This window comes from Cydia fagiglandana, chromosome 20 (genome assembly GCF_963556715.1).
Source record: "Cydia fagiglandana chromosome 20, ilCydFagi1.1, whole genome shotgun sequence".
Taxonomy (NCBI): Eukaryota; Metazoa; Arthropoda; class Insecta; order Lepidoptera; family Tortricidae; genus Cydia; species Cydia fagiglandana.
Window position 1 is genome coordinate 2,487,619 of NC_085951.1, and position 15,942 is coordinate 2,503,560.

At 41.9% G+C, this 15,942-nt stretch overlaps 1 protein-coding gene across 1 annotated transcript; it reads left to right on the forward strand.

Annotated features, from left to right (window-relative positions):
• Window positions 1-158: 158 nt before the first annotated feature.
• On the forward strand, window positions 159-15,902 carry LOC134674436 (outer dynein arm-docking complex subunit 1-like). Its single transcript, XM_063532507.1, has 12 exons — window positions 159-296; window positions 1,063-1,188; window positions 1,780-1,974; window positions 6,157-6,296; window positions 6,713-6,887; window positions 7,288-7,467; window positions 8,289-8,439; window positions 12,489-12,660; window positions 13,645-13,786; window positions 14,202-14,350; window positions 15,122-15,256; window positions 15,731-15,902. Exons 1-12 carry the CDS (start codon window positions 231-233, stop codon window positions 15,765-15,767), a joined length of 1,668 nt encoding a protein of 555 aa, XP_063388577.1. The 5' UTR covers window positions 159-230; the 3' UTR covers window positions 15,768-15,902.
• Window positions 15,903-15,942: the final 40 nt, after the last annotated feature.

Here is a 15,942-nt window from a genome sequence, read left to right on the forward strand (position 1 = left end):
TCTTTCTTATTTTATAAACATCGATGTAGATGCAGAACGATCTTTTTACTTACGAAAACTCTTTAAAAAGCGTCAACTCATGGCGAAAAGCAAATCGCACCATTCAAACCTGATTCAAACGCTTTTCAAAAGTGACAAACTAAAAATTCTTCTGTCAGTGTTGTATTTACGTTCTTTCAGACGAATATTTTTCACTGTTCATATTATTTTGAGATTATATATTTATCACAATGCCACAGCAAGTGGAACAGAAGACCATTGACCCCGAAGCGGAGCTCAGCAATGTGCAGCGCATCGTAAGTACAAATTATTATAAGTTTCCTATGTTCGTTGACCTACCTCGAGTCTCAGAGCTCATTCCCACTCACGGTCAGTTTTTTGCGGGTACGGTTTTCTGCAGGATACCGTTTTAGTGGTATACGTGCTAATATATGTATAGTAACGTTAACACGAGAATTAATTCTGTTGGCGGGATACTGCACGCATACTACAGAAAACTGGATCCTGCAGAAAACCGTACAAGCAAAAAACTGTAGGTAGGTACGTCAGTGGCAAAGAGGTCTTTGAGACCAAGAATCTCTAAAGGGTCTAATTCATTGGTTTTGCACGATACGACAGAGAAAGGGAGTTTTCTCTGTCCCTTTTAGCAGCAAAATAGCGGAGTGTCCGACAAAAGTCTCCATTCGAAATAAAAGGGTGACCGCACGGTCGCCGACAAATTTTCAGCCAAGGTGACTTTCCAGAAAGGACTTTCCTAAAAGGATGAGAAAGAAAAATCTTAAAAAAAATAGAACTTGTGTCCCTGAAATAAACATTCGTGACCCGAGGTTTCTCTCCTGGAGTCGTCAGGCCGTGGGTCCTAGATAGGCTACTTTTTTAGGGAAACTCAACCTGCCTCGGTACCTTACTTGTATGAACTTGCTACAAGTATGTGAACTTGTGGTTCTGGAATAAACTTTCGGAGCGTGAGAACGAAGAGAATGAAATGGGTGTATGCCGTACACCATTTTTATCTTATCTTACAGACTGCCTGATAGTTGATTGCTATGCGTCTTTCCTCAGTACAAGAAGCTCGCGCCGATGTGCAGCGTGGAGAAGCGTGCCGGCGGTGAACCGCAGCTAGCTCCTCAAGAGAAGCAGCTCGGCATATTGGCTCACGAGCTTCAAGAAACCCTACTATGTATCAACGTAAGTAAAAGGACTTCGACTTGCCAGTTTTTACTGCCCTTACTGTAGAATGCAGATGATCAGATAGACCAAGAAAATATGAACGGTGTGAGCGACTATGTGTGAATATAACGAATATGAAGAAAGTATAATTAAATAGCGAGTTACAACTGCTTACACGAAATATTTTTTTCGATAAATTCTTCACACATTAAACCATTTTTTTTCTATATCCGTAATACTCTTAGTCTTAAGTGTAAGTATATATATATACCTACTTATCACTTTAGATCCTTGAACTAATAGCGCTTTCTTTCTAAAGTCGCTCCTAGCACTGCACTTTACATCCTACTTACCTATTTAATTCACGCTAGGGGAGCAGTACCTATCGCATCGCAAACAGGAGCATCTATCAGCTTTGGATAAACCATTCCGAAAAAGAAGCACGCTTTCGAAATACGCTGTGATACAAACAGCAACACTCCTAATTGTACATCGGAGGACCTTATTTTAAAAGGCATAAGGTCCACCGATGCACAGTAAACACTTAACAGTGTGAGCCATGGTACGTGTGTAAAAGGAACGGCTGATTTAATTCATCTTGTATTACAGCTGGCAAGAAAAGGTCAACACGGCCTCCGCGACCGTGTAGCGAAGAAGAGCACTTGCGAATCGATTATGGAGTACGACCATTTGGACTTGGAAGTGCGAGATGAGCGCAATCAGCAGACCGAGCTGGACTGTCTCAACTACCTCGCCACGAAACAGATGCGAGAGTTGATGAAGAAAGTACCTACGGAAGCTGATGTAAGTAATTATTAGTAACTAGCTGTGCCCGCGGCTCCGCCCGCGTGGAATTCGATCTGTCAGTAAGCGGCTAATTTCTAATCCTAATTTCTCTCCCTCTCCCCTGGAGGCGGAACTTGAAGTAAAGTTGACAGATGGATATGCTAGAGGACTGCAGTCCAGATACAGTATTTTACAATTAGGTACCACTGAATAAAACTACAATCCAAAATCAATAGTTTTGCGATATAAAAACGCAATTTTATAGACATTTGTACATTTTTACTTTTAGTATGGAAATCAGTCACATCATTTTATCACGAAAATCAACAGTAAGTACTACAGCAGTAACGTTGCAACAGAGTAATGCTGCCGCAGTAGCCATAATTATAAAGTCATTGAAAACGCGAGCGAAGCGAGCGCGAAAATTTTTCGATATAAAAACGCAATTTGATAGATAGTTGTAAATTTTTACTTTTAGTATGGAAATCGGTCACATCATTTTATCTCGAAAATTGACAGTGCTGCAGCAGTAACGTTGCAACAGAGTAATGCTGCTGCAGTCGCCATACATCAGAAAGTTATTGAAAACGCGAGCGAAGCGAGCGCGAATAATTTTCGATATAAAAACGCAATTTGATAGACAGTTGTACATTTTTAATTTTAGTATGGAAATCGGTCACATCATTTGATCACGAAAATCGATAGTACTACAGTAGAAACGTTGCAACAGAGTAATGCTGTTGTAGTCGCCATACATTAGAAGGTTATTGAAAATGCGAGCGAAGCGAGCGCGAAAATATTTCGATATATAAACGTAATTTGATAGATAGTTGTACATTTTTACTTTTAGTATGGGAATCAGTCACATCATTTTATAACGAAAATTGACAGTGTTGCAGCAGTAACGTTGCAACAGAGTGGTGCTGCTGCAGTCGCCATATCTTAGAAAGTTATTGGTAACGCGAGCGAAGCGTGCGCGAAAATTTTTCGATATAAAAACGTAATTTGATTGATAGTTGTACATTTTTACTTTTAGTATGGAAATCAGTCACATCATTTTATCACGAAAATCGACAGTGCTACAGCAGTAACGTTTAACAGAGTAATGCTGCTGCAGTCGCCACCCGAATGTCACTTTTATCATATCTTGTAATGTTATTGTAAACGCGAGCGAAGCGAGCGCGAAAATTTATCGATATAAAAAACGCAATTTGATAGACAGTTGTACATTATTTTTTACTTTTAGTCCCAACCAGGCGCAAATCCAGGATTTCATACAGAGAAGGGACGGGACAGTTTTCTATCAGCCTAGCTTCGCATAGGGCTCGACATTTAAGGGTCTCAGCGAGGTTGTTTTCATACAGAAAAGATGCAAGAAAGCAGAGCTTGGAATTGACCAAGTGAATTGAATTGGCGAAGTGTGAGCAAGGCAGAAGGCCCAGCTGCGAAAGAGGAAAGTTTGGATTTGGATCCACGCCCAAGTGTAATTAGGGCAGAGGATCAACTTTTCCATAAAGCAAAAGACCTCGCGTAAGACCTTACGCCGAACTGCAAAAGAGTGGCTTGAAATCGAATCTATGCATGTAATCACGACTCTTCTACTGCTCGCTCTTTGGCTTCACTCGAAAGCGCTACTTCATAGGATGCTTTTAGTTTTCGGCTTTCACGGGGCCCCTTATAACACTTTGACAGTTAGGTCTCAGGATCGCGGCTAAGGAGCAACTCGGCTTGGCCGACAAATCTGGCGTGCAAGAGAGCAAAATTCGCTATAAAATCGGTAACCTATGTCGAAAAAATCGGCTGGCCGCAAGCCCGAAAGCAAGATTTTTTTCCATGACTTTAAGGGCCTCCGCGTAAGGTCAAATCGAAAGCCTACGTTGGAGATGTTCTTACGTACCCTCACTCTCTTACTTGATCCCTACGGCCCTTCGTTATTAGATGGGTACTTGTATGAACACGTATAAGTTTCATGTAGGTACCTACTCCACGACGACTGCAGTGCTGATGCAGCCTGCGCTTTTTTTGCCTACGGTTGTGGTGCCCTAAGCAAGTGCTTATTTTGCTTAAAAGGGTTAATCCGGCACTGCAAATGACAGAGGTAAATGTTTTTTTTTTTCAAAGTACCCACCTTCGTGGTCATTATTATTATATAAGTGCTTAAAGTAGGCGATACGTATGAATATAGATTTGATATGGGTGCGATATAATTACGATTAGGTTTAATTCATGATGGAGAAAATTAATAATTTTAAATAACTATATAATTATACGCGTGTTGATATGTGTGTTTATTTTACCTCTACGTAACTATGTAAACTCATTTTTAGTTTTCTTGATTACTTAATGTTTACTCAGTTCCCCAAAAGATGGCACTGTGCAATGAGGGGCAATTAATTTACTGTCGTTTAATTTTGTTGTATTATTAATTTATTAAATCAACATAATTATTCAATTATTTTTGTTGATATATCCGTACCCCCTTTCGAAACTTAAGAGTTAATTTGGCAAAATCTTTCCTCGGTGGCTTATTCATGTCACAACGTATTAAATTCAGCGACATCTGTTAGTTTACCAGGATACTCAATAGTTGTAGCACAACTATTGAGCAATAGTTGAAAAGAGTTTGCCCCTCTTTCCTAAGTAGCGCCATAAGATTCAGGGGCAAACTTAAGTCAATCGAGAGTTGTGGCTACCCCCCCTTTTAGGGGTTGAATTTTTATAGCCTATAACCTGACCGGGGATTTTCTCGACAGATTAGTAAAGTTTTCATCAAAATCCGTTCAGCCGTTTTCACGTGATGCGCGTTCAAATAAACAGACAAACAGATAAACAGATAAACAGATAAACAGACAAAAATTCTAAAAACTGTTGGAACGTGTTCTGTTATCGATTCTAAGTATCCCCAGCCAACTTTTTTTCAAATATCTTCCATGTACAGACTTTCGACCGTCTTCAGCTTTATTATATGTATAGATTTCTTCACTCTTCGCTACAAAATGGTGAAATATCTCTTGGTTTGTTATAGGTACAAAACATAATCAAAATAAATATAGCAGGTTTAATTTCTAAATATATATTTATTTTGATTACGGTAAGTATTAAATTTGGTGAGATGAGACGGGCATATATTGACCAGGCCAAAGAGAAAATCAACGTAGTGACGTATCAGGTGCTCAAAACAGTGGCAGAGAGAAAAACGGAATGGCGATTACTCCACCGACAAGACCTAGTAGCACAGATTATATAATAGTTCTTACGAACAGATACTTTTCTCTCAAACAAAACGCAAATACCTACCGTTTTGATACCTACACAAAAATACAATGGAGTGACCTTCAACGCGCCGCTCCCCGCACCGCGCGCACCGGCACAACGCTAGGGTTGCTGACGCTTAGAAATGATAAATAAATACCTACTTAAACAGCGGAGTGAAATAAAAGGAAAGCTAAATCTTAAATTATACCTAATATTCCGATTATGCGTGTTTGCGAAATAGTCATTTTAAAAGGTCATATGTCCCTGCAGTAACCGCAGTGTTTACGCCGTTTTATAAACCGCGCAATAATCCCAGCAAGAATTATTTTAAAGCTTCGTGTAATTTAAAACCAGATAGAGATTAATGTTACACAATAAAGAAAAATAATATAAACCCCATGAATACAAGTAATTAATTATAAGTTAACCAGAGCAAAAATGAGTAAGTAGGCACTTTCCGGTGTAAAGTTAACTTACTGTCGTTAAACTAAACATTTACCAAAATAAATTAAAAATATGCTACCCATTTCAAATAGATAGATATCTAAAACTATACATTTGTCATGCATAATAAACATTACATGTTTAATTAAAGAAATTCAATAGTAGGTAGGTACCTACTACGTAGCTTGTAACTATCGTAAAAAATTACAGTGCGGTGCGGCGCGCGGTGACGTGCGTACGTGAGCGCGTGTGGCAACCAACTGGCTTGCTTTTCTACCGTGAACGGGAGCGGATTCGTAGGTATTAAACCGAGCTCGCGCGGAGAGTTCCATAGGCCTGCTAGTAGGCTCTTAAGAATAGGTAATAATGATGATTTATTTTGTTATGCCCTTTAATTCGGGAACGATTTTGCCAAAACGTACGCTGCTGTATCCTTAACTTTCGGAAATAGAAGTGAACATTTTTGTTATTCTACGTGTTCATTATTTATTAACCTTGTAGGAGCTGGCAATGATTGAGTACGCAGCCGCCCGTCTCCGGCGCATGGAGAACCGACTGGACTTAGCCACCAAGCGATTTTGTGTCGTCAACACGGACAACAAGCTCGTTCGGGAAGAGATTCACCGACTGATGGTTGAGAGGTAACTAATGCCTTCATAATTCTCCTTAGACTGGCAATTATCAAAAATGCAACTTTGGAGTATTTATCGGCTGGACCTTATCAAACCGGCAGGCTTTTCCGCATCAATTGATGATGATTGATGACCTACCGCCTTTCAGAAATTCACGAATCAATCATCATCATCATCATCAGCCTACTCTCGTCCACTGCTGGACATAGGCCTCTCCTATTGCACGCCATTGAGCCCGATTTGCGGCAACTCTGATCCAGCTCTTTCCAGCCGCCTTGGGAAGTTGATCGCTCCATCTATTTCGAGGGCGTCCTACGCTACGTTTGTCGATGCGCGGTCTCCACTCGAGAACTCGTCTACTCTAACGGTTCGGTTCTACGGCTATGACGAATCAATCAGTCTATCCCATTATTTTCAATTTACAGGAACAGCTTCAACATCCAATGGAACCGTACCATCGGCAAGCTGGTGAAGGGTAAGGAGTATCTCATGGACATCTTTGAGATCGCTGCCACCGCCTTCGGGGACAGGGACGAGTGCATCAGGAAGCTGGAGGCTTTGAAGTGGAAGGGGCTGTTCCAGTTGAACAGGGATATTGCGGTTGGAATCTTGAATTGAGTCGCTTAGCATCAAACTCGGGTAAACCCAGATGGGTCAAACTTGCCAAGACAAATGCAATACTTATTTGTCAAAATAGGGAATTAAAGTAGAATAAGAGACCTTTTTAAAGGTCTCTGAGAGGCTAGAGGATAGGTTATTAAGTCCTCCAACTCCTCTACTACTGTAATCATAATTGTGTCGCTTAATTTCAAACACGGGTAAATCCATTCGACCCTCTCAGCAAATACCTACCCTATTACCTCTTAATACCTACCAAAATAGCATAATTTGACACAGACTGCACTATTATGTGTGGGACAGAACACAAATTCTGGCGATTTTTCGCTTAAAATATACATTAGTAAAGTTATAAATATATATTATTAACTCTCTGTTACAGGAAATGCAATCGTACGAAGGCGAGATCAACCACCTAGCTAAACTGGAGGAGTTCTTGCGCGTTAAGGGCTCCCGAAGGATTTGCGAAGCGGATGAAGTGGAAGAAGTGAAGAGGCAGGAGGAGATCCAGCGATGTGAGAACGAGATAGCGAGACACGACGCGCTGCTGAATGAGATCTTTGTACGTATACCATCTACTTATGCTGCTACTGCTGCTTCTAGGCCAATTTTACCCCTTCGGCCCCTATGCTCACATCGAAAGTGTCAGAGTCATATTTTCGACCGCGAGCCGGGAACAGATTTCCATGACCAATCGCCTCCCGGGCGAAAATTCATACACTGGTTAACGGCTATGTATGATGAACCCTCGTGGACGTCAGCTGCTGCTCCGTTGGTCGGTTGAGGAATGGCAGCCACCGAAATACGTAAAAAAAATTTGTCACGGCCTCCCTTGCTACTTTGTCAGATGATAGTTTGGATGATATTGTGAATTAAAAAAATCGTCAGAAAGAACGTCAGCTGGTCGCATAAAAATGTAAAAAATATTATTATTATTTATCATTTACAGCCCACTGTGTCTCACTGCCGGGCAAAGGCCTCCCCCCTCTTCTTCCACTCGTCTCTTGTTTGGTCGATAAAAAATAAAAAAAGATGCCTGAATTTTTTTTTTACATTTTCATGTCATCGACTAACGGTCTTTCCATCGCGATACAATCGGCTGACTATTTTTTAAATTCATGATACATCTAACCTTTATCTGACAAAGTATCAGCCGTTGCCAATGTTTTCCGAGCAAAGCTCGGTCTCCTATATATTTTTTAATTGAGCTATCCTATCAATTATCATCCACGGATCAAGATCAGTCGATCTTTGATCCAATTTAGTTTAGATCTACAATCGATCCGTTAGTGTTTTACATCCATCGCTTGTTGGTCGCTTGTTGCTTTCGGACAGTTGGTCGTATAATATGGACAGCACGAAGACCTAAAAATCGACTTCCAGCAATATGCGGGCACCAGCCGCGTGCTCAGCGTTGTGAACAACTTCATGGAGCGCGAGATACAGAACTTCCAGTGCTTCGTGCTGCTGTGCGAGGTCCTGCAGGAGTCCATCTTCCTCCGGCGAGAGCTGACCAGGGCGAGGCAGCTCATATGTGAGACTCCTGTATTTATATTTAGCTGTTTGCTCAGCGTCGTGAACAACTTCGTAGCGAATTAGACGCGGAACTGCTGCTTCTAGTTCTTTCTGCTGCTTCGTGCTGCTGTGCGAGGTGCTGCAGGAGTCAATCTTCCTCCGGCGAGAGCTGACCAGGGCGAGGCAGCTCATATGTGAGACTCCTGTATTTATATTTAGCTGTTTGCTCAGCGTCGTGAACAACTTCGTAGCGAATTAGATGCAGAACTGCTGCTTCTAGTTCTTTCTGCTGCTTCGTGCTGCTGTGTGAGGTGCTGCAGGAGTCAATCTTCCTCCGGCGAGAGCTGACCAGGGCGAGGCAGATCATATGTGAGACTCCTATATTTAATTTAGCTGTTTGCTCAGCGTCGTGAACAACTTCGTAGCGAATTAGATGCAGAACTGCTGCTAGTTCTTTCTGCTGCTTCGTGCTGCTGTGCGAAGTGCTGCAGGAGTCCATCTTCCTGCGGCGAGAGCTGACCAGGGCGAGGCAGCTCATATGTGAGACTCCTACTGTATTTATTATACTCGGATATAGCTGTTCTGTACCCGAAGGGTAAAAACAGACCTTATTACTAAGACTCCACTGTCCGTCTGTCCGTCTGTCTGTCACCATTCTGTATCTCATGATAGACAGTTGAAATTTTCACAGTTGTATTTCTGTTGCCGCTATAACAACTAAGGGGTCATCCATTAATTACATCACACGTTTAGGGGGAGGGAGGGGGTCAAGAAAATGTGACATATTGTGACATGGGGGAGGGGGGCGACACAAACTTTGTGACGTCACTTTAACTTCATCAGTAACCAAAAATTTATTTAAATTATTTTATTCGCTGTACATTTAAATAACAAGTTTTTAATACGATGATCGTTTTTATTCGTTTAATTTTCTTTCCTAAGCAGTTTTGGGTTATAAAATTACTAATATTTATATCGTCAAAAATATTTTGATAAAATATTTATAATACTTAGGTACTTACTTTATTCGATTTGGCGATTTCGTAGAAAAAAATGTGACGTCACACTAGGGGGGAGGGGTTTGCCAAATGTGACCAAGTGTGACAAGGAGGGGGGGAGGGGTCAAAATAGAAATAGAAATTCGTGTGACAATTAATGGATGACCCCTAATACTAAAAAGTACGGAACCCTCGGTGGTCAAGTCCGACTCGCATTTTTCCGTTTTTCTTTACTTATGATATGACATATTTTTACCCATAATTGAGTCATTCTATGTAATCAATGTATGGGAAAATGAAACAAATTAATATAGTTTTCAAACCTGTGTGACGTGATACATCTAGGTGTACTGTTTAAAATTCACCACTCTCCCCCCCCCTCCACCTGACGCTCGACCCCCTCTCACCTTGAAATGTGTCCCCGTTGGTAGTTTTTTGGCATTCTCACGAAAACTATAATAGATATCAAAAAAGTGTCAAGGACAGAATTAATCCTCATTAAATTTAGAACAAAAATGGTCTTATGTGTTTTATTATAAGTTGGACGGTATTCAAGCTATAAGTACTTGTATAACCTTAAAATAACAAAATAACCATACTAGTATGACGAAATGCAGAATATCTTCAAAACGGCTAGACCGATTTTAATAAAATATACCTAAAAAATCACCGCAGTGAAGCCAGCTATCAAACAAAAGAAACTACATCAAAATCGGTTCATCCGTTTCGGCGTTACGAAGTCACAGGTAAACACAGAAATACAAATTTTTTTCAACTGCACCCAATAATTTTGTAAACCGATTAATTTTGATCAATTATTTTAATGAGATCATGTCCCTTGAAGTTTTAGCTTTACGAAAAGTTAAAAAACATGGAAAACGGCCCAGTATTTTTCAAATTATCGGCATTTTCCCGATTTGTGAGTGGTTTCGTGTTATCACGCGCACGAGTTGCCCTTGACCCCTATAAAACGGGGGGTAGGGGAGGGGTTGTTATCAGTCACTTATCAGAAGTTGACCGGTACACATATCCGCATATTTTCCCGTAAAGAAGACCTGTGAAAAATGGAAACCACTGAAGCTGAAGTCCGCCAAGTCGTCCAGCTCAGCTCCTGCAAGAGGGGCGTAGCCAACGTTCAGTAGCTGCCACGCTGAATTTAAGTCAATCTACAGTTTGCAGAGTTTACCAGAGGTTCCAACGGACTGGATCCTTTACTTCAAGACCAAGAAGCGGCCGCAAAAAGTGTACATCAGAGAGGGACGACCGCTTCATTGTCACAACATCTCTCCGAGATCGACACCTGACAAGCGTTGCCATCCAGCAGCGTCTGCGTGAGATACGAGGAGTGGCTGCCAGTGAGTGGACAGTAAGAAGAAGACTTAAGAAAGCGAACTTGACATCCAGGAGGCCTGCAACGGGGCCCAGATTGCTGGCGCGACACCGTACAGCCCGAAGAGAGTTTGCAGAAAATCATATGGACTGGACCATTGAGCAATGGACCGCAGTTCTCTTCTCGGACGTGTGCAGAATATGCTTGAATGGATGTGACCGAAGAGGAAGAGTCTACAGAAGGCCAGAAGAACGGTTCGCCCAATGTTGCTACTCCGAAAGGGTCGCCTATGGCGGTGGATCCGTGATGTTCTGGGACGACGTTTCCTACGACGCGCGAACAGAGCTGGTTTTCGTGCCTGGCGGGGGCCGTGGCGCGACTTTCGGAGAAGCAACATTGGGCGAACCGTTCTTCTGGCCTTCTGTAGACTCTTCCTCTTCGGTCACATCCATTCAAGCATATTCTGCACACGTCCGAGAAGAGAACTGCGGTCCATTGCTCAATGGTCCAGTCCATATGATTTTCTGCAAACTCTCTTCGGGCTGTACGGTGTCGCGCCAGCAATCTGGGCCCCGTTGCAGGCCTCCTGGATGTCAAGTTCGCTTTCTTAAGTCTTCTTCTTATTGTCCACTCACTGGCAGCCACTCCTCGTATCTCACGCAGACGCTGCTGGATGGCAACGCTTGTCAGGTGTCGATCTCGGAGAGATGTTGTGACAATGAAGCGGTCGTCCCTCTCTGATGTACACTTTTTGCGGCCGCTTCTTGGTCTTGAAGTAAAGGATCCAGTCCGTTGGAACCTCTGGTAAACTCTGCAAACTGTAGATTGACTTAAATTCAGCGTGGCAGCTACTGAACGTTGGCTACGCCCCTCTTGCAGGAGCTGAGCTGGACGACTTGGCGGACTTCAGCTTCAGTGGTTTCCATTTTTCACAGGTCTTCTTTACGGGAAAATATGCGGATATGTGTACCGGTCAACTTCTGATAAGTGACTGATAACAACCCCTCCCCTACCCCCCGTTTTATAGGGGTCAAGGGCAACTCGTGCGCGTGATAACACGAAACCACTCACAAATCGGGAAAATGCCGATAATTTGAAAAATACTGGGCCGTTTTCCATGTTTTTTAACTTTTCGTAAAGCTAAAACTTCAAGGGACATGATCTCATTAAAATAATTGGTCAAAATTAATCGGTTTACAAAATTATTGGGTGCAGTTGAAAAAAAATTGTATTTCTGTGTTTACCTGTGACTTCGTAACGCCGAAACGGATGAACCGATTTTGATGTAGTTTCTTTTGTTTGATAGCTGGCTTCACTGCGGTGATTTTTTAGGTATATTTTATTAAAATCGGTCTAGCCGTTTTGAAGATATTCTGCATTTCGTCATACTAGTATGGTTATTTTGTTATTTTAAGGTTATACAAGTACTTATAGCTTGAATACCGTCCAACTTATAATAAAACACATAAGACCATTTTTGTTCTAAATTTAATGAGGATTAATTCTGTCCTTGACACTTTTTTGATATCTATTATAGTTTTCGTGAGAATGCCAAAAAACTACCAACGGGGACACATTTCAAGGATTTCATTTTTCATTTGAGGGGGGGTCGAGCGTCAGGTGGAGGGGGGGGGGGAGAGTGGTGAATTTTAAACAGTACACCTAGACGTATCACGTCACACAGGTTTGAAAACTATATTAATTTGTTTGTCTCAAAACATATAATGACTGTATTACCAGTGGACCAGCGCGACATCAACGAGGCTCGGGAGGAGATGCAAACCAAACGTCTGGTCAGCATGAGACTAGCGTTAGACCAGCAGAGAGCCAAGGTCCAAGAAAAGCGAGACCTGGACGTAGCTGCGGAAAACACCATCATCAAGGTGATGAAAGGCATCGACGACTTAGTCAGGTACAAACAACAACACTCTTATGTCCATCGGTGGACCTTATGCCTTTTGTAATAAGGTTTACGAACTGTCCGTTAATAGTGTGGGCGATGGTATGTGGGTACAGTCAAGGTGCTATTGATAGGCAAAGGACATTTTTTTTTGTCAAAAGTGGAGGTAATCCTCATTGGATATTGCCGGCCCGGTATCCGTCAGCATGCCCGACTCGGCTGCGTTGGAGATTTTTCTCCCAGCCGCCTACGGTCTAAACCCCTCCACCCTATAAAGTGTTTTCTTGCCAGAAACTCGGCGCTATCGGTATACGCGTTGTTTCTGGGTGTGTAGTTGTGTGATCCGGGAAAGATTAGTCAGGTATTTGGGATCAGCAGAATCGATGAGGCTCGAGACGAGATGCAAACGAAACGTCTGGTCAGCATGAGGCAGCAGCAGAGAACCAAGGTGTAGGAAAAGCGGGATTTGGATGCAGCCGCTGACTAAACCATAATCAAGGTGCTGAAAGGCATCGACGACTTAGTGAAGTGTGTCAAGACTGTCAAGTATGTGCAACGAACTAGAATAACTATAGAATTCGCAATATCAAATAATTTAAAGACGTGTATAGCGGGCATAGGTATAGTAATAGTCGGCACTGAAGTTAATACAGTAGTTACAGTACACGGATGACGATACACAACAGTCCAGTATAATTTAAAATACTAAAACTATTACAATTGAACAGAGCTATGATCGGTCGTAGGGTCGGATACGCGCACACGATACAACAAGACAAGCCGGCTACCGAACTGAACTCGCGCGCAGCGCCCTCAGCGTCTGCGCGATACAACAAAATGGCGGCGCGCGACCACTATAAGTTGACCCGCGGCTTAGTCTTTTAATATGCGAGCCGGTGTCTACTTAAATTGTCTCTAAAATTTGCGTCCTGTTGGCGTGCCATCTCCTTCTAACTGCTGCTGTCTCTGTCACACGCTATACCTGAATATTTGCAGACTGGCGAAATGCGACACCACGCCCCTCTTGTCGCTGCTCGGCAACCACCGGGAGATCACCAAGTGGAACGTCACAAAGTTCCTGCGGATCCTAGAGGCTGAAGTCAAGAGCCTCATCGAAGTTTGCTACGGTGCCGTCAAGGTCTGTTTTTTTTTTCATCATCCCGCGATTTCGTGTGTGTATAATACTACCTTACCTATGTCTATACGTGGTCTATATAGTCAGCAGCAGAAGTGGGCGAGGTCTTCAAAATTATCTAGACACGCTCTTATTCTCTTAACATGGACATCGATGTTACCAATAAATATTTTAACTTCCACCGAAAATTGGTTTGAACGAGATCTAGTAAGTAGTTTTTTTTAATCGTCATAAATCGTAAACCGCAATTTTCTTATGTTACTTGCTGCTGCGGAACCCTTCATGGGCGAGTCCGACTCGCACTTGGCCGCTTTTTTATAAAAAGACACGTCAAGATTGTGTACCTTTTTTCTAATGCTCAAAAAACGAACTATACCTAAGTCTAATGCAACTCTGTACCAGTTGCAATGTGTTTCAGCCACCAGCCCCGACCCCGACTCCCGGTGCCGGCGGGAAAGGGCGTAAAGCGGAGCAGCCGGCCAGCGTCAAACTAGTGGCAGATCCCTACGTCGTGGCTCTGCATCCTAACAGGATTGAGAAACTAGTGCCATACCAGCCGTGCGCTTAGTAAGTTTTCTTCATCTTCTTTACAGCCAATATCCTCCATTGTGGCGTTGGGATGTAGACATTATGGCCTAAAGCATATTTTTCCACTTTCTTCAGTCCTGGAGAGTTATTATATATATAGTTAGTCCTAGAGTGCCATAAGCCGGCAGCCTATTAACCTCACTCCATTTCCAAACACACCATCAGTTTAGTGCTCCACGGAACGCCAAGAATTCTTTTGCATTACAAAAGAAAACAATTTTGATAAATTTTTATACGTTTAAAGAAGGACGCTTTACGTTACAAGTCCTACGACACGGATCCACACCCACATTCTAGCATATGAAAAGATAAGCTTTATATATATTTTCTAATATTTACATTTCATTTTCATTATTAGGCATTCAGGGCCTACTGTGTCCCACTGCTAGGCAATGGCCTCCCCCTCTTCTTCCACTCGTCTCTTTAGTGATATATCTGGCCAGCCTCTTAACAAGGAGTTCAAGTTAAGCTTTAGGAGCATTCCATGTCATTGTCTACCGTTTGTCCCGTACAAACGTGAATTTTCTGAAGATTAGCAGGTATAAGAGTTTCCTTTTCTATGACAATTGGTCAAAGATATGCATAGAAAAATAATCGCCTGCTTTAAATGCCGAAAAAAAAGTCGCAACACAGGAAATAAAATGAGTTTGTACGGGACAGGCCGTGGAATGCTCCTTTATATATTACATCGAAATCTGTTTCCCAATTTGGCCTGTCCCTATCCTTATTTAACCAACTTCCCTGTCTTAGCTGCGTGGAAGACTACATAATGAACTTGATCTTCGAGACCCTCGCTGTTCCCGCCGACCGGGATTACGTGGAGACCATCTTCCATCTCGAGGCCATCAACACCAAGTTCGGGATATACACGCTAACCAACCCCGCGTAAGTATACTTTATTTTCCTATAGTGGATTCCAGACGAGGTGATCAAATCGACCGATTTAATCAGAAATGAAATTGGCGCCAATTTCCAGTTTAATCTCCAATTTTAGATTTATGGTATGGTAATTTTAGATTTGTGGTAGAGCCCTCTAAATTGAAAAAATGCTCCAACACGAAAATACTGGCGTCACAAATTGGTATTCTTGCGTCTGCACTCCGTTTTATTGGAAATATCGGTCATCATGTACCTACTGTTCACTTTTCAATTTTGTAGGAAGTGTCCTTTCTGTACAGTAGTAACTATTATTTACTCTGTGATATAACACAAAAGTAAACTCTAGAGGGCAGCATAAGTACCTAGTGAGATTGACTGAATTAGGTAGCATGACAAATACGAACGTTTCCGAGAAAGTGCGATGGAAAACAATTATTTATAGATCTGTACCACGTTTTACTAATTACTTTTTTTTTACAGGAAACGTCATCCATTCAGGCAGAGTAAAGGAGAATAATTGATTTTTCTACACGGCAAAATAAACTCTAAATATTAGATTACGTAAAGTGTCTCAGATGAGAGTAGATTCAGAGTTTTGATATTAGAATTATTAAAATGTCAGTATTTAATTCAATAAATTTTTATCACCTACAACTCGGCGTTTTTATCATTCACAAAACCTAAACACGCTC